Genomic DNA, 25,144 nt, shown 5'->3' with positions numbered 1-25,144 from the left:
TTTGCCAAATCCCTACAAAAAGCTCCAGGCTGGTATTAGTCTTTTTATAAATCATGGCCACAGCCCATCCCATCCAGGGGGAACACTGAAAGTCTTCCTGCCAGATGACCCCTTCATTCCCAGTGTTGAGGGAGTCCCAGGAGCTCTCTGGCATGAAGGGGGCAGTTGGGTGTGTAGTGCTAACCCGTGTGCGTTTCTCTCATTTCCCTTTCTAGAAGAGATTGAAGTGGACGTTGAAAGCACAGAGTTCTCCCATGGAGAAGTGGACAATATCAGCACAACCAGCATCAGTGACATTGATGATCACAGCAGCTTGCAGAGTATTGGGAGTGATGAGGGTTACTCCAGCGCCAGTGTCAAGCTCTCGTTTGCTTCCTAGAACCAAGTGAGACAACAGTGCAGGGTGAATGATTTCACTGGGGTGATCAAACTGGGTCCTAGATGCCAGTATCCTCTTTCAGAATTGACATATTGACAGCTAGACCTGGAGAGACCTGTATATAAAGCTTTTTGGGTAAAGGAAGCCGCCCCAGAAACCCATATTTGTTCATTTGGTCATGTTACCAATCCCAATTTCTGCTGGCAAAAAGTTAGGCCAAACACTAGTCCCTTTGCAGTCAATGAAATCTGTTTGTTTCTGTGGGACCTGGATCTAGACCTTAGTGATGAAACACTTTGTTTTGAATTTATTTGAAATTGTTTGAAAGAGGATACTACTCATCCCTCTCTTTCTGTCATGAGATCTGAGAAATGTCAAAATTTTCTACACTGCATTCAGGTTGAACAACCTAATTTAGGCCCTTCTGAAGAGCTTTTGTGGTCCTAAAAGGACTATATCCTACAGTTTATCACAATCTAATGCTGTCATAATGTACTAGGAAATCTAAGAAGGCTAGGAATAACAATGACAATAATGATTAAGGTCTCATTCTGTGCCCAGAGGGATAGGGGCAGCGATGTTCAGGGGAGAACACCATTCAACTCAGCTTTCTGTTGGACATCATTTAAACAGTGAGTACCTCTGAAGCGTGGCTAAAGCAAGAGGTACACACCTGTAATCTACCAGCACAGGGTGGGCTGTCGTGCCTGGGGCTGTGCCAGTGCCAGCAGGTCCCTGGTAGATGTGTGCCCCTCGCAGGCACACGGCCAGCTGAGGGCAGAACGAAACCAGCACTCGAGAGGTGACACACCAGACAGTCATGCCCAGATACTGAGCCACTATGACCTTTTTATTTGAAGCGATTTTTTGATAAACATTTGTAAATGTGTTGGGAGGGAAAACACCCTAAGTCTGATGCATCTTTTTAGAGCTTGTCCATATGAAACCTTAGATGTCTTTTATATGAATTTATGCCATGAAAAGATCTCTGTTTTGATGAAGCACTTGACCCAATGAAATGCAAAGATCCTTTTTTTTTGCCGTGCACACAAAGGATGAAGGCTGTGCTAAGCTGGAAGAGGCCAGGTTTGGTGGGGGTTTCTTCAGTTTTCTTTGTAGAATCATTCCCTTTGCTGACTTTTGAAGTTCCAGTCCAGTAGTTAACCTAGTTAAGCTCAGCACGTCTCTCATGTTAATGTAACGTTTTGACTGCACGTCCTGTTCCCAAGGGCCTTGCCATCTTATCTGTGCAGGTGCTGTTAAGAGCTGTTATAGCGAATGTTTTCTAATTTTCTCCAAGACAAGCATTCTAACCTGCACTTTGAGGGCTTTGCTTTTTTATTTTTGTCTTTTTAATGGCCAGGATTATTTTGTTTTCCAAGTTTTAAAAACCATAATAGAGTCTTCACCTATGGCATTGTTTGAAACTTTGTATATCCTTAAGTAATTTAATTACCCCTCATTACTAAGAAAAAAAAAGAGGAAAAAAATGCTTTATAAAATTCATAACTTATTGCTGATTTGAATGGGTTGTTAATTTCAGTCCTTTAGATTTTATTTTATTGTTTTAGATAGGGTTGGGTAAAAAGAGGTAAAATAAAGTAAAAAAATAAAGACAACCATATTTAGCAGTGCAGTGGAATTGTGTTTAAATGTTAGCATATGGTCCCCATTAAAGTAGCACTTTAACGCCATTAAACATTTCTGTATCTGAAATGAGTTGTGTTCGTCCATCTTGGTCATTCCTGTCACTTCAGCTGACTGCTGTTCTTCTTGTGCCCTTCGGTCCTGCGGTGACATCCTGAGCGAGTCTCATGTAGACTTCTGCACTGTGAGAAGTTGCCTGTGTTCAAATACTCTGATGTTTCCCCCACTCTCCAAAATGTGTCATTCCCTGTAAGAGGCACAACACACGTGCATGAGTAGAGAAATAATTTTTCCATGGCTGTAATGAATGATTTCTCTTCAGTCTGGGTTTTTTTAAATTAATTTGCATACTAAGTTTGCATCTGGTTGCAGTTGTTAAATGTGTTTTCACTTGTGTGCATGTAATCCAGTGTCTCAGTCCATCTGTTCTTCTTTCTGGGAGGTTACCTGGCAGGAGCAGGAGTCTGCCATAGAATGAATTAAGTTCTAGGTTACAAATGGAGCCCAAGGGCTTTGAAAGAAGAAATGCTGCTTGGATTTATGTTTGGGGTCCATATGATCTCTGGATAACACAAAGCTCGGAACAGTGTGTAGAGTGGTGAAAAGTAGGAAACTAGCTCTAGCAAGACCTTATTTATTTATTCATTATTATTCTCCTTGGAAGTGTTGACCACTGGTAGTGCTGATGCTGAGCAGTTGGATACCAGTGGAATTTATTTATTCATGAGCCCTTTTCTATAGCTGTCCCAGCACCTCCTCTTTCCTGTTATTCCTGTTTGTGTTAAATGCCCACTTGGGGAAGAAATGCCACAGCTGAGAAGCACTGAAGTTCAAGGGATGGAGAATGGTCATGTTCTCCTAGCTGGTATAAAACAGTGATATGTCTATGGTTGGAATAAATGCATTTGAAATGTTTGTTTGTAATGCTCTGGGGCAGTTTGGTATCTCCTGCCTTTTCTAGTGTTGTGGTCTCAAGGAAAACAAAATTAAGAGCCTTTATAATAACTCCAAAGACTTGGGGTTGGTTGCTCTGGTGCTGGTGAGTTCTTTGTAGCAGATTTCAGATAGAGTTTTGATAATTTCTTACGTGATGGAAACATTTCTCTAGCCTTTCAAAATTGTCCTGCCCTGATTTGTTTCTGCTTTGTAGACTCTGCTTTTTCTTACCTCACACAGCTGCTGTCCTCCTCAAATCTCCTTCCACTGGTCTAGTTTCTCATGTTGTAATGTTCAAGATGATAAATTTTTAGGGAAGTTGCTATAATCTTACAAGAATGTGGTGACCTTTCCTGTAAAAGCAGAATTGGATGCACTTTCCTGAGGCAGCCTTCCCATGCAGTAGGCACACATGCACATACACGCACAGCTCTCTCATAAGCTCATTCTGTCAAGTCCTCCTTCTGTAAATTAGATCCCCGGTGGGTCTCTTTGCTACAGACAAACCCATTAAAAAGACCATCCAGCATTTTCCTTCTTTTGACACAAGTGTATTATGGAATGTCATCTCGTGTCTGCAGACAAGGTGGAGATGACTATCTGGCTGCATTTGTCACGGTTATCCTGTGGCGAGTTGTCACTTGAAGGTCATTTTAATGTCCATTCCATTAGCAGCATGTTAGTGACGAAGGTGTTCTCACATCTGTCTGTCTCAAGAAATCTGTAGGTCAATAGAAAGGGGGTTAACTAGACAGCCTTATCATTTTCTGGGATTTGTGATTGTGTTTTCCTTTTGTCTGTTTGTTTGCTTGTTTGCTACTATCTGTTTGTGCACTCCAGCCTCCTGCTTTTCTGCTTTGTTCTCTTATACACGCTGTTCCCTGCTTGCTGTGTTGCCCTGTTGGAATGGATGAAACATTTTGCTTTAGTGGAAGTAGGATCCATCGGATGCTCCAACTGGAGACAGTCATTCTGTTTTGTCCCCACCCAGGAACATAAGCTTTTTTTGTGTCATTTTTTCTGACACCAATTGGAGAGAGAAATCAGGATCACTTCCTAGAAGAGAATGGTAAAAAACAGGACTTTGTTCTAGATTAGAGAGGTGATAATAATGAAAAACCATATAAAAGCAGAATAAAGTCCTATTTTTATTTCCTGGAGCTTTCTCCCATGCACATATTGTCCAGTGCGTGAGAAACTCCATGACTTGATAGTGACTGAAACTCCTCTGCATCAGCAATGCAATCTCTGAATAGTCCTGTGGGACCCTCGGGGAAGAGGAGCGTGTCCTTCTGCCCCTCTTCCCCAGTCTGCACAAAATACCTAGAAAACACTGATGTGCTGTCACATTTTCTTGAAATGTGCCACCAGATTTGAGTGACATTTGGCAGGATGAGTACAGGAGAGTGGTGTCTGCACAGACAGTGTTTTCCTTTTACTGAAAGGCAGGTTGTTTAACTGGGAATAATACACCAGCCCTAGCCTCTGCTTCTCTGCTCATTTTCTCCTGCAAAGAGGACTGATCCCTTTAGTTGTTAGGCAGAGGCAGGAGCAGAGAGTCTGTGGGTATTGGTATTGTGGCTGTGGTACTCAACACCTTTTTGGAGGGGTTCTGTTCAGATGCTGCTAAAACTAAAGTTGTGTTACAACATGCATATGTTTAGACCCCTTCAAAAATGCCAAGGATCGGGGATTGCTGAGCAGCCTCTGAGAAGGCTGGATGTGTCGTTTGAGGTGTGGGCTCGTATGAGCTGAACACTTGAGTCACACAGTGCTGCTGGCCTGGCTGATGCAGGTCAAAGGCGTGAAATGTCACTTCTTTTGGGAAAGATCTTGAACACCAAACATGCTGTAAAAGCTGTGGGTAGCAATTCATTTTTATCACACTGGAAGAAATCTGCCAGTGCAGGCCTGGAGCAAGTGGTGAGGTGAGCTGGGTAGTTTGGGCTTCAGCAAGTCTTCCAACATCTTGTCTTGCAGAATGCTGTGCTGCAGACATGTGATGAAGCTTTATTTTAATACAGCAAGGATACAGCTTCAGCAAGGATTAATTTTCATCGAGGGATGTTTAAGCTTCAGCAAGGACTGTCCCTTGCAGGGGAGGTTCACACACCCCTTGTGTTCTGATGACTCACACCATTGCTCTCCAGGACCAGTGAACTGGTATTTATTTATGAAATAAATAGCCCTGGGATGGTTTATTGACTGTATTCATTGCATTAAAGATAAGCAGATGTAGTGTATGTCAGGTATGAACTGAGCCTTCTTTTCCAAAGACTATTTTCTATTAAAAGAACAGGTGGAGTTCAGAATAGGCTTCCTGAAAACTCCAGTTGTGCCTGCTTTAGCATGTGTCAGCTCTGACTTCAAAATGTTTCTTTTGGATAAATGAAAGGGACAGTGGATCACAGCCACCTGTGAAAGACGACAGGTGACCTTCCTCAGCATGGAGCTGTCAGTATAGCACGACTGGCTCCCAGTTAATGTCACTGCTGGGATGTCTCTCTAGCTGCAGGCTGCAGTACAAACTCCCTTTCTAAACAGCAGATTATTTTACTCGTGAGATGTTTTCTATGCAAAAGAAAATTTAATGCCCCTGGTACCAGTGAAGATGAGGAATTAAGCAACACCTACTTCATCCTGCAATGAGTGTGTTTTGAGTACGATATTCTGTCCAGCAGATTGTGCTGTACTCACCCCTATCCTGATGATTTACTATTATCCTTCCCCCATAAATAATTCCACTTCACCAAATATATCCAGCAGATTTTAAACACTTTATTTAATAAAAGTTAAACATACAAAACTGAAATTAACACACTTTGTATTCATAAAAATCACTTTCTCCCAATATAGGGAGAACCTTTTTCTATGTATGGATTCTAAACTACCGCTTGTAGAGTTTAGCTTGAGTTGTGACTCAGGTAACTGATGGACATTTCCACCAATCAGTGCATCAACAATTGCTGACGTGACCTGATCTAGTTAACAAATTACAAAATGAGCTACATTAACATAATATACAGGGAAATAATGGTCGGGGTTAATGGACAAGACACACATTTTATTTAATGGGGGAAATAGCTGATGTACTCTTGTCCATTAACTCAGCCCTAGATTTTACAAAAATAATATCTACATTGTATACAGGGCTACCCATTAACTTCTTTAAACACATTACGGGTTCAGAGGTGGCATCACTACCGTAAGTGCAAGACAAGGAACAGAGGAAAGCAAATCACAGAGAGAGTACAAAAAAGCAAGAGCTTTTACACGTGGATTCCTGAAGAAAATTGAAGGGGCTCAGCAGCACTGTAATACAGCTGAAGGTACAATGGACACTAGGGCCAGTCAGTTATGTAAGGACAGAAACTCCCAGCTAACCTTTACTCACTCACAACTAACTAAGTGGGATCTAGGCATTTGTATCTGCTGTGCTGTGGTTCTCCTTGTCTGGATGGAGGTCCAGGCACAAGCTGTCACTGCTGTGACTGTACCAACAGGTCTGCAAATGTACCAACACACCTACAATATCTACAAGGGAGGACAGGACAGCTCCTTTCCACAGCACAACCAGTTACACTCCAGCTCTGATCCCTGAAGATGGGTGGGGACTCTGAAGTACAGTTCCTTGTCCTATGGTTTTCTGGTTACATTTCATTAACTTCCTATTATAATTTGATGAGTATTTATAAAACAAACAAAGAAAAAGGACTAACAAGAAACAGCATCTCCTCTGCTTAAATTCAAATGCAAAAAATTTGGACTGGAATTAAGTCAAATTTGTTGTTGCTGAAACATAAGTGATCATTAGTAATAAAGATCCTATCAGCCCTGTTCTGCCCTCATTTACAGCTGTACAAATCAATCTGCAGTGGATTTCTTAGAGAGTTACTTAAACTTCCTTAGCAATTCCATGTGACATGTAAGCTCTCTCCCAGAGCTGCAGCTACTCTGCAATGCTGAGTGTGTCACAGAGAGCACTGTGACTACAGAAAACAGGGAGACTCTTATAGTGCCATTTTTATACCACCACTTTTTATAGAGGGGGAAAAAAAAACCCTTCACTACTGGTATGACTGAAAGATTCAAAGCTGCAGACAAATACTGCTTTGAAAGTAATAGGCAACAGCAGTTCATGAACATTTACCTGCTACAAAAAGTTTAATGGTTGGGGGGGTTTAAATCAATAGCTGGAGATTTAAGGCTCAAATCAGCTGAAGCCAAAGTGATGGTGACAAAATGGACTACTCACTATGTGCCAACAAATAATTTACTTTTAGAAAAATATAATGATAAAAAGGTAAGTGTAAAGCCCTGCAGAGATGAAGTTCCACTCTTTTCATCTGTTACTGAGGCATCAGATGCCTGACATTATATTTAGAGGTATCTTGATACTGTGTCATAGGTTTGTCTGCAATTCCACATGTTCCAACGCCAACCTTGCCAGTTACACTCTCAGGGGAAGCAAAAATACTCCTTTTCACCTGGAAAGAAAATGAAAAACACAATTTCTGAATAATTACTAGCTGGATTTTACAAAAAAAAACCCCAAAAAAACAAAAAACAAGCAATCATTACCATCTGAAGTGCTGCAACATTTTCAACTTTTGCCCTACAGATGGGCACACTTTCTAATGGCCAGCTCAGCAGTGATGTGTTGTCACTGAGTGAAGCAATGGGGCTGTGAGCTTCTGGCATCTCAGTACTGGATGTACTGTGGTACTGACAATCTCAGGTCAAGCCAAATAATGACTAAAATTTACCTCTCATAAGGGCATCTCTAGTTGCTCAAAAGGAATATTGAAGTTTTACCACTCTGTCTGGCAGCTCTTGGTCAAGCCAAGACAGAAATGGAATAAGAATTTATACCCTCACTACTTTTCTTGCCCTGCACTTGCTGTTCCAAGGCACGTCCTCAGCACTGTGTCTGCTGGGTCATAAACAAAACAAGAAGCCAAACTTGGAGGTTTAGAGGGGCCCTCAGGTTCTTGGCTCCAACAAACACCAGCTGGCAACTGATGCAAGCCCAGCTCTCCCAGCCAAGTGCAAGCTCACTCTCTTAGGAGCAGCAAAACAATCCAGTAAACCAGGCATCTGAAGTGCACAAAATACAAAAATGCACACTTTAGAATCCCAAAGACACCATGTTGCATCCCTTTAAGCATCTCCTTCTCTCTCCCAAGGTATTGCACAGAAGTCTATGCCCTGTTGCTACTCACATACTGACAAAAGTAAACAAACCTGGCCTTTTTTGTTTTTAGAATAGGCTCTATTGTTGAACTGTTGCCACTTGACTTTCTGGTCCTCTCGTTCCTGCTCAAGTTCTTTAATTCTCTGAGCTTTTTTCAAAGCTTTCTTCTTTTTATACTCTCGTTGCTGGGCTATCATCTCTTTTCTGGAAAAAAGGAGAAAACCAAAAAACAAACCCCACATTTTATGTTTGTGGCTCTTCCAGTAACAAACTAAAATCTGCCTGTAAAACAGATATGCACATTAGTTTTCCAGAAGTAAAATACAGAAATAAAGCTTGTAAATATTCACCATTTCTAAGAGGTAAAAAAAATCCCCAAAACCTAAAAATCCAAACCAAATCTTTCCATTAATAAGCATTACCTTAATTATGTATTTGGCATAACAACAACCACCAGCACACCTGAGAAGCCCATGCCAAACACAGCAACCCATGGGACTGGATGCAATTCATTTCTAAATGGAAAGGGACCTATCAGCACTACTCCATTTCAGAAACATCTTGGGTTTGGAAAATGTAAATAACCCACTGGAGTGAAAAGGCCAAACTTTTCTGGAGGTCTGCAGGACTCTGATGCTACCAATTATTGGACAGGGATGGAAGGAAAAGGACAAAGTTTACTTGGAAGGTATGAAAGTTGGAATCAATCTATGCCACAATGCAGCATCCTCAGAACAACCTTTTAGAGGAGGAATCATTGGCTGTAACAAACTCCAAAGAATCATACGTAATTTTTTTTCTTAAGTAAAAAGAAAATTTTCAGCCCTTACAAATACCTTCCTGTGTTAGACACAGCAGGATATTATGTAAATGTAAATCTAAAACACAAACCAAAAAAACACCTATTTCATTAACCAATTTTTATAGCTGAGGGAGAAAGAAAAAACAACCAACCCAAAACCAACCCACAAAGCAGCATTCAGACTTCTGTCTGTGTATTACTTACTTGGACATGGGTTTGTTGCCACTGTCCTCTTTTGCTTTCCTTCCCTCTTCCACAGGCTTCAGGTTGAACAGAGGTGTGACTTCAGCATTGCCATATCCAGCAAATGTAACCGCAGCTGTTCCATTCTCCTCATCTATTTCTTCAATCTCAGCTTCGTAACACCTGTAAAGATATCATGGCTGTAAGCATGTGAGTAAAGCTTTAATACTCAGCCCTTCAACACTTACATCAGCCAGCTAATGCCACTAAGTGAAAAATTTGCAGATACCAGCCTTCATTTTCAGGGGGAATACACAAATCGAAACAAGAGATTCTTGTCTTAAGGTCAAAGGGACACAGCTACAAAGACTAGAATCTGCTGTATTTTACCTTTAGTTTCAACAAGCAATGCCCTCACAGCTACCACAACTAATGATTAATGATGGGGCCAATCTAATCAGCTATCCTGATCCGGTTTTAGTTCTGGCAGGACATGGGATAACAAAAGAAAAAAATACTGCATTCACAGAATTAATTGAGGACTTTTAGAAAATGTCAGCACAGAAGTGAAAAGCTTTGGTTGCATTTTTCTCCATAGGACAAAGAATTAAGAAAAATAACTTTTCTAACTTCAAGGCAAAAGGATGTATCTAGAGCAAACAGAGGAAAAAAATGAAATGTTTCACAGACAATACTCCAGTTAACATTTACTAAATTAGTGTATTGTGTGTTTGCAGTGGGCCAACATCTTGAGCTGAGTTAGGTGAAAACATGAGAACTCAAAAGTCTGGCTAGCTCTTTATGAAACTGCTCACTTAAGAAATGCTGCAACAGAAGAAGGGTTTTCTAAAAAAAGCAGAACAATTAAGTCAAATAAGATGCACTTCAGTGAACACTCTGACACACTCTTCCCCAAGCTCTAATCCTGTAACCATGGGATCACACCAAAAAGAATGACCCAATGGTGACCTAAGACTAGGAGATTCAGTTTTTAAGTTCTAACACAAAAACGTTTTACTCATTAATAAACAGAAGAACTGTTCACTTTTAGATTAGTTTTCTACTTAAGACATCAACAGCTATACAAAAATATTTACATGGTTACTACATTGTTAAGAGAAGCACATCCATGGAATAATAGAGCCTCTCTCGAAGTGGTAACAAGTGGGATATTGGTCCTGCATAAACAGTTATTTTTTTAAGCTGCAACAGTTACATGATTGCAGTATGAAAAGTAACTTCTACATGTTTATTTCAAAGTTTATGGAGTGAGAATTATCTGCTTGGGTTCCCAGAACTACACAGGCTAACACATAGGAGACTAAACCCAAAATGTTGATTCATTTTATAGTTACATTGCATAATTAGTTATGTTATATCCAAATCCAGCATTTTCAATTAAAAATTTAAAATTAATTTCCAATTAGAGGCCCAAACTGAGATACAGCAAGACATTTTCTTCAAAGTAATCAATGACACATATATATGAATGCAAAGATAAATTATGAACTACACATCCCAAAAGCTTTACAAAAGACTGTCCTAACTGACCAGTTCTTTCAGTCTGCCATTTATTACATTAGGAAATAGTAATTTACAAAAGCTACCCTCCTTTTATATGGTTAGTGACAAAAAGCCTGTTCTTATAAAATACCTTCCATTTCTTTGCTATTTAAAATACAGACCTTTAATAAACAGTTCAAGAACACTTAATACCACATTTATTTCTTAATTTTTTTTTTGTCTTTAGTCACCCTGGTGAATTCAAACTGAATGAAAGTCTCTTACCATTGAACTATTTCATGTAACTGTTAGAGAAGTTTTCTACACTTACTGTCCATCCTCACTCCATATGGCCATACACCTATCCCCAACCTTCCATGAGTGACTGGGCAGGGCGGATGCAGAACTGTCAGAACTTGCAAGAGTTTCCGAAGGTTGTGTTGAAAGGAGATCTTTGGTTAACTCTATGACTTCCTATAAAAGACAAAAGCCCACAAAGAATAATTTTTCAAATTCCTCTTACCAAGCATATTTTTACCCCAAGCTTACTGCTTTCGGTTTGGCTTTTAAGTTACTGTATTATATTCATTGTTGACATGTGAATTACACTCACTTTGGTTTTTTAATAATTTAATTAAACTCATTAATTGAAATTGTAGATAAAAATATGTATGGTCCTCACTGCACTGCTGTAAAGCTGCCCATGCCCTCCTCAAATTTTCAAAAAGTAGCCTATTATTTTTTATGGCATTTCTCTCATTAGCTGAAGTGTAGTATCCAGAGTCAGCATGGCAGAGCACCCTCCAAGCTGCGAAGCCCTCTCATTTTGTTGGAAAACATCCAGGTGCACACTAAACTGATTTCCTTAAGTCATTTTGATAGAAGTGCTTGTTTTTTTCTAAATTCCCTGATTTGAGATTTCAGGTCAGGCCTACCCTTGCTAATCCAAGATGACAAAGTAACAAAGTCTCCCAGTTCCTTTACACATTATTCGTTTGCAGGCAGGAGCTTGCAAAAATCTCTCCCAGTTTCCTGTAAATGTTACATTAAATAATGACTAAGCAATCAAGACCTCTTTTTCACTAGCGCTAATAGTCAAAAGAGACAGCACCTAAAGAGCCATGTAAACTTTCTGCATAATGCAAAGAAACTTAGCCAGCCCTAAAGAAGAAAAATTCTTCAGTTCTTTGGGTACCTCAGCACAAACCACTGTCACTCTCCTAACAAACAGTAAATATTTAAGTCAGAGGAGAGTGACAGTGTTCAACTGAGGCTTGGTGGTGCCTGAACTTTTCTCCCTGTTTCACATCTTACTTCAGCTACCTGCATAGAAAGCTCAGGAAAATGTGGTAAAGGAGCTGTTCATCGTCCCTTAAGAACCTAAAGGATTGTAAGCACTTCCCAAGTAAGTTCATATAACATAAACTTAAATGCACTTTTATCTGATAAACTATACAACTAGCATCAATAGCCTAACAGTTTCTGTTGTAGCATGTTAATGTCTGAATTTCCAACAGCTAATACAAGTTTTGCTCTTTGCTTTGGAGGAGCTGCTGGTTAATAAGTACTCCAGTGAGCACAATCAGTAGCAACTGTGAGCATAGGAACACACAATTACTTCTACCACTTAACTCACCATTTTCCCAATACCACAGCCAAAGCACAACAGATTTTGCTAATCAAGTTACCTAATTTGAGAGCATACAGCATTAGCCTAATTTTCCCTCCCAGGTGCAAAATCTGTTCCTCAATATACAGGTAGCTGTATTCTGAAAATCCAGGAAAAACCATGGCTTAAGACAAGTTTTAAGCAGGTCAAAATATATCACATCAGGCACAAGCCACTCCTGAAAACAAGTGTTTCAGGTATTGCAACTACCAGTAACACCAAACTGTTGGCTAATTCTTGCCTCAGAGATGGCTTATTCCAGAACTTGGATGTGAATTGTTTCAGGCAAGTCTACCAAGAATCCTCTGAATTTAAGAATGGCCCTTACACACCAGGCTATTAAAATAACCAAACTTTTGGTAAAAAAAAATCTTCATCTGATATCCACATACCATAGTGCCCAGCTAACAAGATAGAGATTGATTTTATTGCAAGCCACGGGACAGTCTCAAATCTTTAAGAAAAGACATCATTCCAAGAAAATTTCTGAGCAGGACTTGGACTACCACAGCAGCTCAGTACAGCCAAACAGGTTGAACAACATGGCTTGGTGCCACATCCCTGTGATAAGGAGGTGTGACCCATAGGGAACACTACGTAGTTTGCCAAGATTTTTCCAGACCAACTGGTCTTCACAAAGCCAAAGAGAGCTCTACACTCCAAAGCACAACACCCACAGATCTCATCTCCAGTTACAGAAGATGACAACTGCCATCAATCCTAGAAAAGGTAAGTTTGGTTCTTGGCTGCACAGACACTGTCCTAGAAATGCTTTGGTGAATGGAAAGTGAAAAGCTAAGTACTTGTAACAGTTTCTTCTAATATTCAATATTGTTACTCAAGAATAATCTAAGCATACAAGATGCATCAGGATTTATAATAGGAAAAAGATGTTTCAATTACATAGTAACCATCTTTTTGAACAGACAAAAAGCTGTTTAGTTGGGACACTGACGCATCAAACCCACTTTTACAGTTGTTTGCTTAGTTGGCATATATCAAGTCTGCAAAACATTGTCATTTTCAAGGTGGAACATACGGATAGCAAACCTTTTGGGGACGAAAGTGTAAAGATCTTCCCCATTCTGTGCAGAAAGCTTTTAATAAAAAGTTTGCAAGTTGTCCTTTCACATCAATGATCTCTGCATATCAAAGCCGAGGTCGTGTTGGTATCGGAAATATCATCCCATATGGGTTTTGCTGTGCATTTTAAAAATATAAAAATATACACATGCTTTTAACAGTGTACAACAGAGCACATTCAGATGATCTATAAAGTGCCTTGTGGGCACAAAGCCTTTGCAGTTTAAAAGGATCTAAAGATCACTGTTTGGAGGCACCACTTGTGTTTTGGTTTTGAAGCCCAAAAACAGTTATTTCCATACAGAGCAGTGGTCACTGAACCTTGCACTGGGTAGTTTTATATATTTTTACACCTGATGGCTAAAGCAATCCACAACAGAAATGAAGCAGCATCTTGCACTCTCAGGACAGATTTTAACAGCACTGCTGGGATTTGCTATATGCCAATGTGTCTTCATATGCATAAGAATCTAAAAGACCACTCATGCATTTAAAATTATGCTGGTGGCCTTCCTATCACTAAACCACATTCCAAGGACCAGAAATGGGTTTCAGCTGTTAGGAATACACTATGCTCTTGTGACAAGTGAAATACACAACTCTTTTCCTTTCTTGTATAGAAACACAATCCAGACTCAGATGCACAAGGAATACAGAACTATGCTCCAAAGCTTTTAACACTGCAAACGCATTTAATGAGCAAGCAGGTTCTGGATCAAGTTATTTGAGAACTCAATAAAAACATCATGGTAATCCAAACCATCAGGCTTCAGCAATCGTAAAAGCAACAGAAAAATAATGATTTTGAGAAATGCTTCAGGGAAAAAAAATTAAAACCCATCACACAGTAAAGACAGCACTGGCATATCTTTCACCTCTCCAGCCAAAGATTATAGTAAAAGAGTTAGCTGTATAATTTAGTACATCTTTTTTACCCATCAAAAAAAAAAAAATTAAAATAGGCTATACCAAGTTTAGGTTTTTCTAAACTAAGCCTACCATGACTATATCAAACTATGTGGAATGAAAGTAACTAACCCAGTAAGTATCTATTTTTGTTGTAGGACAAAAATTTAGGAAAGATAAAACACTTGTAAGAGGCCCTGACGTTTCACCTACCCTCAAGCTCTCACCTGTAAGTCTTTCTTCAGTTTCAGTAAATCCTCATTGTCTGCATTGCCAGATAAGGCAGCCTCGACTTGCTGGAGCTGAGCTTTGTAGCTGGCCAACTGCTTAGCAAGGTCTTCTGACATCTGCAAGGAACACACACATACAAACCCCACATCAAAACAACAGCCTTGCTGCTTTTTAATCACACCTTGTGGTCCAAGTGAGGTGATAGAACAACAACAACAAAAAAAGGTGTTACTAACATGCTAGAAACACAGCTCATTAAGTTTCAATGATGAGTATTTGTTCAGTAATTTGACTACAGATACCCGCTCATTTAATTTTTGTGCAGTTCCGGCTACTCTCAGCAGACTTCTGAAGAATAGAAGGCTTAAACACGTGCGGTTTAAACAGGGTACACGCACAGCTTACAGCGTGTGAGCAGCGGGGCCTTGAGCGAACCTCGCAACTCCCCGGCTCTTTAGAAAATGAATGCGGGTCCCCAGCAAACCCCGCGCACTGCGGTGTGTGCCCTCCGGGTGCCGCACACCGCGAGCCTCAGCACCGAAATCCTCCGAGGCACCCGGGAACCGGCGCCTCCCGGGGCTCCCCGTGGGCTCGGAGCGGGCGGAGCAGCGCGGGACAAGAGACGGGCCTGGGAAGGGCCCGCGCTAGCGGGCAGGCCCAGGCCGGGCCCAGCCCAGGCCCCGGCTCGCTGAGAGCGGGCAGGGGCTCAGCGCGCGGGGCCGGTAGGGCCCATCCGGCGGTCTCACCTCGGCGGTGCGGAGTGCGGGCCGTGCCCGGGCCGGGGGCTCCACTCCGGGGTCCCGTCAGGCCGCGGCCGCTGCGCTCCGACTCCTTCCGCCGCCGCAGCCGGGGGTGGGGGGGCGCCAGGGGGTGGGGCCTCGGCCGGCGCGCGCCGGCGCTCGCGAGAGCGGTCACGTGTTCTGCCGGCCTGCGACCGCGTCACGCGGCCCGTGGGTCACGTGGCGAGCCGCCCCGCCCACACCCCAGCGAGGGGGCGGGGCCGCGGCTGAGGGGTCGGGACGGGCCTCGGGGCGGATCCGGCCCGCGATTTCAAAATTCCTTCCCAGCCGAGCCGTGCTGGGACTCTTAGCTCGAGAATGGTGTCAGATTTGTGCTGTCGGAGCACACACTCCTGGAGGGGACCGGGGGTCTTTCCTGGACCCACAGGCTTGCTCACTTACGTCTTTGTCCCTGACAGTATCAACTACAGCAACACCCTCTGGCTATTTACTTGATCATCAGAACCATGCAAAACTTACTGCCAAACAATTTAGAGGAGAGTAAATTTCAATATTCGTCCTGCAACAGGAGAGGAAACTGAAGGGAAAAGCTCAGTAGCTTCTTCCAGCCTGGCCCAGGAAGAAATACATATTTCTGGTGGAAAGCCAGTGATTAATTTAGCTGTGAGCCAGCCAAATGAAGCAGATGCCCCAAAATTTTCTTCGTATTAACAAGAGTATCAGTGTCTCCTGCAAACATCCTGTCCCTCATGGTCACAGGCACATAGTGCTGCACAGGAAGCTGACTTCACTCATTGGCTTTGTTTATGTATTATGAGGAAAATATATCCACTGTGTTCTATGACATTTGCTGTATGTCCTCAGAGGATATCCTGACTTGCAATGAAACACATTTCTGTACCTTGATGTATGATTTGATAATGAAAATACAGAAATTACTGGACACTGTTCAGAGACAGTTGATGAGACAAAGTGTAACACTGAAAATAGCAACAGCAACTTTTTGGTATTTTCATTATTATGCAATAATAAAGAAGAAATAGCTAAGGAAACATTTTCTGATAAAACTTTGTGGACAGATCAGCAACTGTTAAAACACATACAAATTTTTCAATACAGAGCAATCCTAATGACTTTGTGAACATCTATCAGTTAGAATGGGCATTATTACAATCAGTTACAACTTCACATTTCAGGACAAGAAATCTATACTGTATCTGTAGGATCGAAGTGACAGAGAGGGACTGAGAAGACATCCACAGTCCAGCTATCTCCAAAGGTAGCAACAGCAAAAAAGGAGAACACTTCTGTGGTTCCATCAACAGGAGCAAGCGTAAAGAAATATTTTTTTCTATGAAAGGTTTGATGAGAGTTAATATTGAAGTCATTTTATGGTTATATAGTCGAGCATGTCATTTATAATAGAGTATGGAGTTTTATGGGGTCTGCAGACATATAAAAAGAGGCACCGACATTATAATCTATATATATTATATATAGGAAGACCAGCCAGATCCTGAAATGACTGATCTTTAATTCCTACAAATTGAAAATTCTCAGTAATTGCATCCTTAAAACTGGATTTATCTTCACCCAAAAATAGTGACCTTTTTTTCTCTGTTTGACTAGAGAAGCTCTTTTATACTATATTGAGGAAAAGCAGTGTAAGGAGGACATCTTTGTGCTGTCTTACAGATTACATTTTTTTAGAAATATGTTTTACAGTTCATTAAATGTTTGTTGCTTGAATGGATATGTACATAGTAGCACATTAGCATTACTTACAGCAATATATATAACTTAGCAACAGAAAAAAAGGCAACTTATTTGGCCTTTACCAAAGACAAACTCTGTTGCCATTAGCATTGGGGCCTTCAGCTGCGATTCCTAGTGGGAAGCTGTCTGACTGACCTGACTGTACTTGCGGAACACCGAGGTAAAATTGGGCTAACTGGAGCCTTTGTGGCTGTGCTGTGGCAGCGGGGAGCGACCGGGTGGTGGCCGGGAATGGCACGTCTGGGTGGGAAGATGAGGTTTGCAGTACCGGGGGTCTCTGAGCATCCCTTGGAAGGGGCTGCCTGCCTTTAAGGCAAAGTGATCCGCAGCCACGCTTGGCTTGTCCAGGAGGTGGTAGTGGTGCTGCGCAAGACGTCTGCATCGCCAGCCGTGTTTAACTGGCTACTCGGGAAAACAGCTCTGCTACAGATCCACAATTCCACCTCTTTTTTACAGTCTGCTGCGTGATTTTTATGGCTAAATAATAGGAACATATATAGGTAGTTGTTTTTGAAGGTAACTTGGACTATACAGCCCTTTGAAACATGGATGTGCTTTGGTGAATAAATACATTTTAAATCTGCAACATCTGCATTCCTAGAAGTTAAATCCTGAAACATTTGAGGATCAGAAATCCAACTGCTGAGCAGCAACCAATGCTGTGAAGATGTTAGTATGTCAAAATGATTTAATGTACTGTTTTTCAGCTTTGTATGGGTGTGTTATTGTACTCAGCACAGACCTAGCCACTAGCAAAAAATTGGCTTCTGCAAAGAAACCGGTCTGTCCTCATGAAAGAAATTGCAACCCAAGTCTAGGCCAGAATGGAGACACTGGATCTTTTTATCCTTTTCTGGTAGGCTGCCAGCATAGCAGACATTGCCCAGTGTGTCACTCTTGAAAGTTGTTGGTATATTAATTTGTAATAAGAAAATATTGTATTAATATTTCAATTTTCAGGGTGTTTTGTTTTCCTGAAGGTGCAGCATTTTTTTGTTCAGCTGTCCTGTGCCTCTAAGCAAAATTTGCTTTATTTTGGGGGAGGGAGTTACCATTTGTCATTATAACCAGAGGTGTCAACTTTGTCCATAGATGCAATTATGCAATATTTACCATTATGAGGCATTTTGTTGTTGTTGCTTCTGCAAAATTTATTTCTACAGCTTGATTTTGGATTCTTTTCTGCACTGGCTGTTTAAGTCTGGCTGAACTTAGCAGTTCAGTAGTTTGGCTCTTATAAAACTGAGTTATAGAAAGAAATGCTGCTTGCCCAGGCACTTGATTAAAATACACACACTATTGAGAGGTTCAAGCGCCTCTTTGCTTTAAAGCATGGGCTAAACATCTCTCAGGGAAGTTCTGTGTGTTGCAAGTCTCCATTTTTTGCTGTTTTACTCTCCTGAAATTTGTCCTAATGGTCAGATTTTTCAATGCCTGCTTACACAGAAGTTTGTGTGGAAGGGAAGTCGGCTAGAGTGTGCATTCCTGAAGATGATTTGACTCTTTACAGCAGAGGTAATCAGTACAAGTTGTGGTGCTCAGCAAAGAAACTGAGAGTTCAGACATGTTCTGTCCTCTGAATTACTGTAGAAATTATGTCTCTGGTGAAAAAGGCACAGTTACTAAAACTGAGGAGGAAAAGTGAATCAGAACTTGATGAAGAATAAGATGCAGGCTGGGGCAGCATGGGGATAAGGAGAAAATATCAGAATTAGGAAGAATGGACTGAAAACTTAGATCCTTTATGATGTCATTCCACTGCAGAGGAATTTGAGGCTCTTGGATTTCCATTCCCTTGCAACTGACAGCTTGTGAGAATGCCAGCCTACGTGGGAAATGACAGCCTGCCAGTGTGATCTTTTACTTTACTGGCACAAGCAGAAGGTCCGTTTGCTGGGTCTTGATCAGGCCTGCACAACACAGACAGTCAGATGGAATTTGCAGCTTTGTGTGAGCCTTCGGCTGGGAGCAATATCCCAAGTCTTTTCTCTGAGATGCTCTGCCATCTGCATCACGAGTGTCAGCCCTGGAGGCCTGGGCACTGCAGGAGAAGGCAGCTGCACATGCTGGTTCTTCTTGGGATGCCAGCAATTGTGCTCCTGAGACTCCTTACCTCCAGAAGGTGTTTGAGTGGCGAGAATGCTGAGAAGATAAGGGAAGTCTGGAAAGTAGGGAGAAAGGGCCATTGCAGAGGGTAGAGGAGCCTGGGAGGATCAGAAGAGGAGCTGAAGCAGCAAGCCAGCAGTGTGGGAGGTTTGGGAAGCAGGAACTTGAGGTTAATAATGGGAACAGCGTGGGGGTATTTTGGTTTGTGTGTGGGGAGGGACCTGGGAGGTAAGGAACAAGATGGACTGCTGTGATGGATTGTGGGGCTGCTGTGGGGGAGAGGAGACCCAAGTCCTGCATAGTGAGGGTAGACAAACAAGAGGGTATTGTATACATGGGGAGAGGGCAGCTTGTAATGAGCACATGAAAGGAGAGGGAAGGGGATATGAGGCGCAGCTGACAGCAGTGATGACTGTGTGTGTTTTCCCCAGGACAGGGTTGCTGCCAGCTGTGTGCCGTGCACTGGCTGGGGTTTGCGGCAGCTGGTCAGGAGCCGCCCACCACGAGCTGTGTGGCCTCTGGGTGCTGGTTAGCTGCTCTGCTGTGCCCCACAGCTGCAGCTCCATGCCAGCAATCCATCTTTGGTGGTCCACCCCCACAAGAGCTGCACAGGCCTGGTCTGAGCACTGTTCAGGACACAGGATTTACAGTAACCAAGAATTTACAGTTAAAAATAGGCAGTTGTTTGTGGGTCCTGCGCTGCTGTTTGCTGAATTTTAAATGAAAGTGAGCTGAAAGAAGAAGAAGAAGAAGAGAGCCTTGCAAGAGGGCTACTGAATAGCCCTGTAAAGAATTTGGTTATTCTCCTGTGTAGGAGTATCTACATATTGTGAGTGATGTAGATCTGTGTATGGAATAAATGCTGAGAGTGTAAACTTAGAGCTAATTGCCCCATGGGACTTGTAGTCGAGAACTGACCACAAAAGCTCTGATTCATCTGGAGGTAACCTTGCTACCATATGGGCATGGTTATATTGCTTTTATGAGCTGTCATACATTCCTAGGTTTTAAAAGTTCATAGCATCTTGGCTTGAAAGAGCTACCACTCCTGATCAGTGTTACTTAGGCAATATGAGTAGTTTTGGGGACAGTCAAAAATAGGAAGGGATTTGAAACAGTGTTACTTATTTATAAAGAGCGTTTTGATGAGTTTCTGCCTCTTCTGAAGTTAACAACATAAAAATTTTAATTAGTCACATGGACACCTTTAGACCTCAATACCTCTTGTTTCTTTGCCCTCCTTTAAAACAAGTGGTAATAGAGATATCTTATGTTGTAGAAATGAACACTGTAAAAATGCTGCCACATAGTACTGATGAATATCAAATGAAATCCAGTGAGAAAATGAGGAATTCTCTTTCTAAAATAGAATTCAGGGAGTTCATGGCAAATAGTGAGTTCTACTGATGCAGAAGCAGATTGTGATTAACAGGCATCAGGGCAGTATCAAAGACTATTGTAGTCTGACTTCATCATGCCACATTTTACTTCCATCCTGTGAACCTAGAAGTTACCAGCAGTTAACATTTTTATTTCTGAACTTTGATAAGTTTATTTTTGCTAACTGTAGTGTACATGAACCTTTAAAAAGGTTAACTATGCCATAGTAGCTGTAGAAGTCACACACATTGATGTGTTTCCTTTACCAATATAAACAACATGTACAATTTACATAAAATGTAAAATATGTGCATCACTATTCCAAACTTTTCCATCCTTCATTCTACTGACAGACTTTCAGACACATTTTCCTGAAGTGAGAGAATTTCTGAAGTGTGCATGTAGTGGTGAGAGATGGCATTCACCCATCCTGTTGCATGAACAAACTTGTTAAACATTCCTTCTACATCATGTTAGTCACTACTTGAGCAGCAAGACTGCTTTCATGTGGTTTAGCATCCTCTTCCTGGTAATCAGAGTGTTTGGTAATCAGAAAGTGTTGTCTTACATCCTACAGCTGATCCAACACTTAGAGAAACTGGAAATCCTTCTAAAGATGTTTCCTCTGAAAATGAAACTGAAATGTCTTACAGAAATTGTCTTGCATGTCATTATAGCCGTCTACAGATGAAGTCAGATTGGATCCTTGGCCAACAAATGGCACTTTGCAGAGGTTCCTAATAAAAGAAGAGTATATCAGATGAGCATTTAGAACTATTTTTATCAATGTTCCTACTTACATGTCATCTGAAAGAAAAAACAATGGAGCCACTGGTGGATATTTCTTTAAATGCTAAACTTAATAAAAACATACTGTGGTATCCATCTTAATGGGAAACCAGGATAACAGGTTGCCAAGGATCTAGTAAAATACAGGCAATTTAGAGATATAACAAGATTTGAATTTTTGTTCACACAGAGATGTCAACACCATGTTTGGATGCTGGAATAATTTTTACTTATTGTATATTGGCTAAAAATCTATGGGAGGGGTTTGGTTGGATTTTTTTTTTTTTTTAATTTTTCTTTTAAGTCTCATCTTGCACTGTCTAAATGCAGTGCTATCTACATCTTTTAATTGCAAAGAGGAAAAGGTGTAGTTAATATTTCGTGCTGTTTCATATGCTGGAATGAGGATTTCTATGACAATTTTGATTGCTTGTGTTTGCTTTCAGTTCTCCAGTGTAGTTATAGATCTGAAGTCTTTCCAAAGTTTTAGATCTGCAGGAACATTTAGCACTCAGCTAAGAACTTTATTGACTCAGGGATAGATGATGGATTCTGATTAGGTCCTCTGCAATTGTGGGGATATTTGTCCTCATCTTGGTCAATCCTAGCCACATAATTTGGTGAGAGGGTACAATATATAGTTCAATGGAATTTGAGCCTGTACTGTTACCAGCAGAGAGAACTTAAACAAAAAAGCAACCAACGTCCATGGGAACAAGGTGACATTTTTTGTCAGTGACCATTATAATGGGCATGACTTGATACTACTGCACCATCTTTTGAATGAGGCAACGTGCCTGTAACATGAATTATTGAGATGCATGTGCTTTGCTCTGAGTTTTTAATTTCATGCACTGAAGTCAGGAATGTACTGAACTATTTCAGGAGGGGTGCAGGCAAGACCATATGCAAATACCTGTTCCTCCTATGTTCAGAAGCAGAATTTGATCTGTAACTTTTACTTGAGCATGAGAAATCACAGTGTTTTACAGCATATATAAGGATGGACAGCTAACCAGCTAAACTGCAACTGAGAGCTCAGCCTTCTGTTTGAAGGCTTGGTGGGTTTTAAAGTTTGGGGTTTTTTTAAGCATTGGTTTCAAAATTGCCAAGGGATTTGCCAGTCAGGCATATAAACATGAAAACTTAAATATAGATCCAAACTGCTGAAAGGAGGTGCTGATCCATAGATTTATCTAGAGGCAGATGACTTATGTATCTAACTTTTTTTCCCATTTCTATCCATCCTCCCACACCTGATGAAACTTTTTAGATTTGAAATGTTGGGAGGCCACGTACCTGAAGCAGCAGTGGGCTTGTTTAAACACCATTTTCCGGTATTAGTTTTATAGATCCAGAGATGACTAATAAGGAAGTTTCTTCATTCAGTATTCGTGGATGACCAATTTTTGCTAGCATGAAGAACAAAGCTGGTATGAGAAGGTCATGTCGCCCAGGGAGCAATTCAAATCTCCAGAGTGAGTCATGACTCTGGTATCTTAAGATACAGAGAGACAACATGGTGCAAAACTCTAACAGGGATTTTTTTTTTCTTCTGCCTTTTTCACTCTCTGAGATATTTCCAAGCAAACTTATTTCACTAACACTCCTGGTATCAGTATTCCTAGATTTAGGACATTTATTTGGGGTCTCCACCTCCCTTTTATTGTAATAGAGAGAAGACGGTAGCTGTTTGGTAAATCAGAATGGTGTCCATAGGAAATACTGTTAGCATATATCTAGATGAGTTTTCATAGTACATTTCTCCTTTTATAGTTACTTGGGTAATTTGAATATACATTGCAGCGGTGGAGAAGGTGTTTCCTTTGTCAGGCACAACACAGCATGATTACCATATCAAATTATTGCATATCCTAAAATCATACTGATGTTAGTGGTCTAAAGGCAGTAAACGCACCCCTAGATGTGATGTACCTCAGCAGGTCTGTTCTGTATCAGAGACTGCTCTACAACAGAGTTGCTGGGTACATGGACCACAGTTTGCTCCACACTCTCCTCCCAGGATCACTGCTCAAGTCAGGAGGGCAAGATATTTGCAGTTGGCAAAGCTTTTAGTGGCATCTTCAATTAAATCAGTGTATCTCTCCTAATTCCATTTCCCATTGCACTAAAACCCCCCTACCAGTAGATGATGATGCTTTTCAAACCATTAGACCATATTAAAAGTTTAATCTGGGTAATATGTAAAACCAGTAACAGAATCAAAGTTCAATAAAATCTAGGCATGGTTTCAGACTAATGTAAAACAAGACAAAATTAGGCTGTGATATAATTTTAAGGCTAACCTGGAGGGAGATCTTGTCAGGAACTGTGGTATAAAGTGGCTGTGGTATTAGATCAGCTATAGTAATACCTTTTTTTTTCCAGTGAAACCACTTGGGAATTAATCTTCCTTTGGGGAAGAATCTGCTTTGGGGCATCTGTATAGATCTGAGAAGGGAGACAGTACTGGTTTTGAAACTTTAAATCACTGTGGACTAGTCCTGTCATCGGTTGTATTAATAATACAGGTAATTTCAGTACAGAGCGTTTAGTATAGATTGATTCACTTCTTTTTCAGAACCCGTCAAGCTTTCAGACAATGTATTTACATTTACATGGTATTAAAGAATTCTCTGTCAAGGCTCAAAGCAGCTTCTACAAAAATGCGTTGATTTGAGAAATTTTTGAAAAGCTGCAATTTGCTTATTGGAGAAATTGTTGAGAGCAAGGAGGAAAATTTTGTCATAAGTAGATGTCAGTATCCTTAGCACAGAAACAGGAAGAGAGGAAGGAGAATAGAGAATAATAGAAGGAAGGAAACTAGGCATGGTTTAACCTACAGATGAGAGTTAACAATTTATGTTCTACTGCAGGAAAAAAATTGCAAAATTGAGCCAATGTTTAGCACATACCCAATGGACATGCTAAACTAGATAAAATGTATATTCACCTCAAAAGAAACAGAACTGTCTCATGGGGCTGTTTATTTTCATTAGACAAATTGACCTCTACAGTTGTCTTCAAAGCTATTAACAATGCAAGCCAGCATGGAGCAGTTTTGCTGTGGTTTGCTTTCGTGTAAAAATGTACTTAACAGTGATCATAAGTTTATTTAGGCGCTAATTCTGTAATAAAATAGCCTAAGTGCAGTTTTAATAATTTTTACTTTACAATTTTCTTTTTTTTCCAATGTTTTTTCATTAAGATAGACTTTCACTTGAAGAAACTTCAAGTATATCTGTCGTTCACTTGGCTGGGGACAAGTCTCTGAGATGCACCAAGATGTACAGATCCTCTGGGCAGAATGTGAACAACCAGTTTGGAAAGCAGCATCACACAGGTAGTATGAGGATGTGGGTGCCAGTGCAAGGGCTCTCCCTATCTAAATTCAACATATGTGTAAAAACTGGAGGTAAGGTGCAGAAACACAACTATCTTAGGGTTCAAAGGTTGGTTACACTCTTTAGCCATCTAGGAATCCTGCATTTCTGGTTTCATACAGTTGCTCAAGTGGGCAGGTTTGATTCCTTTTGCTTCATGTGAGCTTCTCAAACAGAGGACATGCAGCCAACTTGTGCATGCATGCATGTTCAGAGTCTGCTCAAGCTTGTGAGGAAAGGTAACAAAGATACCTCTTATTTGTTTGGTGATCCAAAGAAGGCAGTTATTTCCAGCTCTCATGGAAGTGCCAGGCTTTGCTAAATCAGATCTTTCAGGCAGAGGATTTGTAGGGATTACATGGAGAGGGTGACTTGAAACCTAGATGCCTGAGGTATTGATAGGGGTTAATTCTGCCAGAGATTTGTAATTAAACCCT

At 41.0% G+C, this 25,144-nt stretch overlaps 2 protein-coding genes and 1 long non-coding RNA gene across 7 annotated transcripts in view; 2 read left to right on the top strand and 1 right to left on the bottom strand.

The window, feature by feature from the left end:
* The window catches only part of MXI1 (MAX interactor 1, dimerization protein), a 55,264-nt gene extending 53,169 nt beyond the window's left edge, over nt 1-2,095 (top strand). For both annotated transcript variants that reach the window (XM_086900346.1, XM_086900347.1), the window contains one exon: nt 216-2,095. In XM_086900346.1, coding sequence (XP_086756472.1) covers nt 216-379 — 164 coding nt within the window. In that variant the 3' untranslated portion in view covers nt 380-2,095. The remainder of the gene's footprint in view (nt 1-215) is intronic.
* Nucleotides 2,096-5,720: 3,625 nt separating this feature from the next.
* Nucleotides 5,721-16,034, bottom strand: SMNDC1 (survival motor neuron domain containing 1). Of its 4 annotated transcripts, none has more exons than XM_086900350.1 (6): nt 15,793-16,034; nt 14,530-14,649; nt 10,976-11,118; nt 9,163-9,324; nt 8,207-8,360; nt 5,721-7,449 (listed from the first exon to the last, which is right to left on the bottom strand). In XM_086900350.1, exons 2-6 carry the CDS (start codon nt 14,647-14,649, stop codon nt 7,312-7,314), a joined length of 717 nt encoding a protein of 238 aa, XP_086756476.1. In that variant the 5' UTR covers nt 15,793-16,034; the 3' UTR covers nt 5,721-7,311. The 4 variants fall into 4 exon arrangements, with proteins under 4 accessions (XP_086756476.1, XP_086756474.1, XP_023785606.1 ...); XM_086900348.1 differs by lacking the exon at nt 15,793-16,034 and adding an exon at nt 15,280-15,455; XM_023929838.2 differs by lacking the exon at nt 15,793-16,034 and adding an exon at nt 14,770-15,290.
* Nucleotides 16,035-23,712: 7,678 nt separating this feature from the next.
* Nucleotides 23,713-25,144, top strand: part of LOC111931304 (uncharacterized) — a 57,669-nt gene continuing 56,237 nt past the window's right edge. The window contains exons 1-2 of the long non-coding RNA XR_015290045.1: nt 23,713-23,855; nt 24,537-24,667. This is a non-coding gene — a long non-coding RNA (uncharacterized LOC111931304). The remainder of the gene's footprint in view (nt 23,856-24,536; nt 24,668-25,144) is intronic.

This window comes from Cyanistes caeruleus, chromosome 8, assembly GCF_971803275.1.
Source record: "Cyanistes caeruleus chromosome 8, bCyaCae1.hap1.1, whole genome shotgun sequence".
Taxonomy (NCBI): Eukaryota; Metazoa; Chordata; class Aves; order Passeriformes; family Paridae; genus Cyanistes; species Cyanistes caeruleus.
The sequence above is the reverse complement of the archived record's forward strand: the minus strand, read 5'-3'. Positions and strand labels throughout refer to the sequence as shown.

Excerpts from the sequence above, each read along its gene's own strand:
- SMNDC1 (XM_086900350.1), bottom strand. The coding sequence starts at position 14,649 with ATGTCAGAAGACCTTGCTAAGCAGTTGGCCAGCTACAAAGCTCAGCTC. Across the intron at positions 9,325-10,975 it reads ATATGGAGTGAGGATGGACA|GTGTTACGAAGCTGAGATTG; the intron begins GTAAGTGTAGAA and ends ATATCTTTACAG. Across the intron at positions 8,361-9,162 it reads GGCAACAAACCCATGTCCAA|AAAAGAGATGATAGCCCAGC; the intron begins GTAAGTAATACA and ends CCTTTTTTCCAG.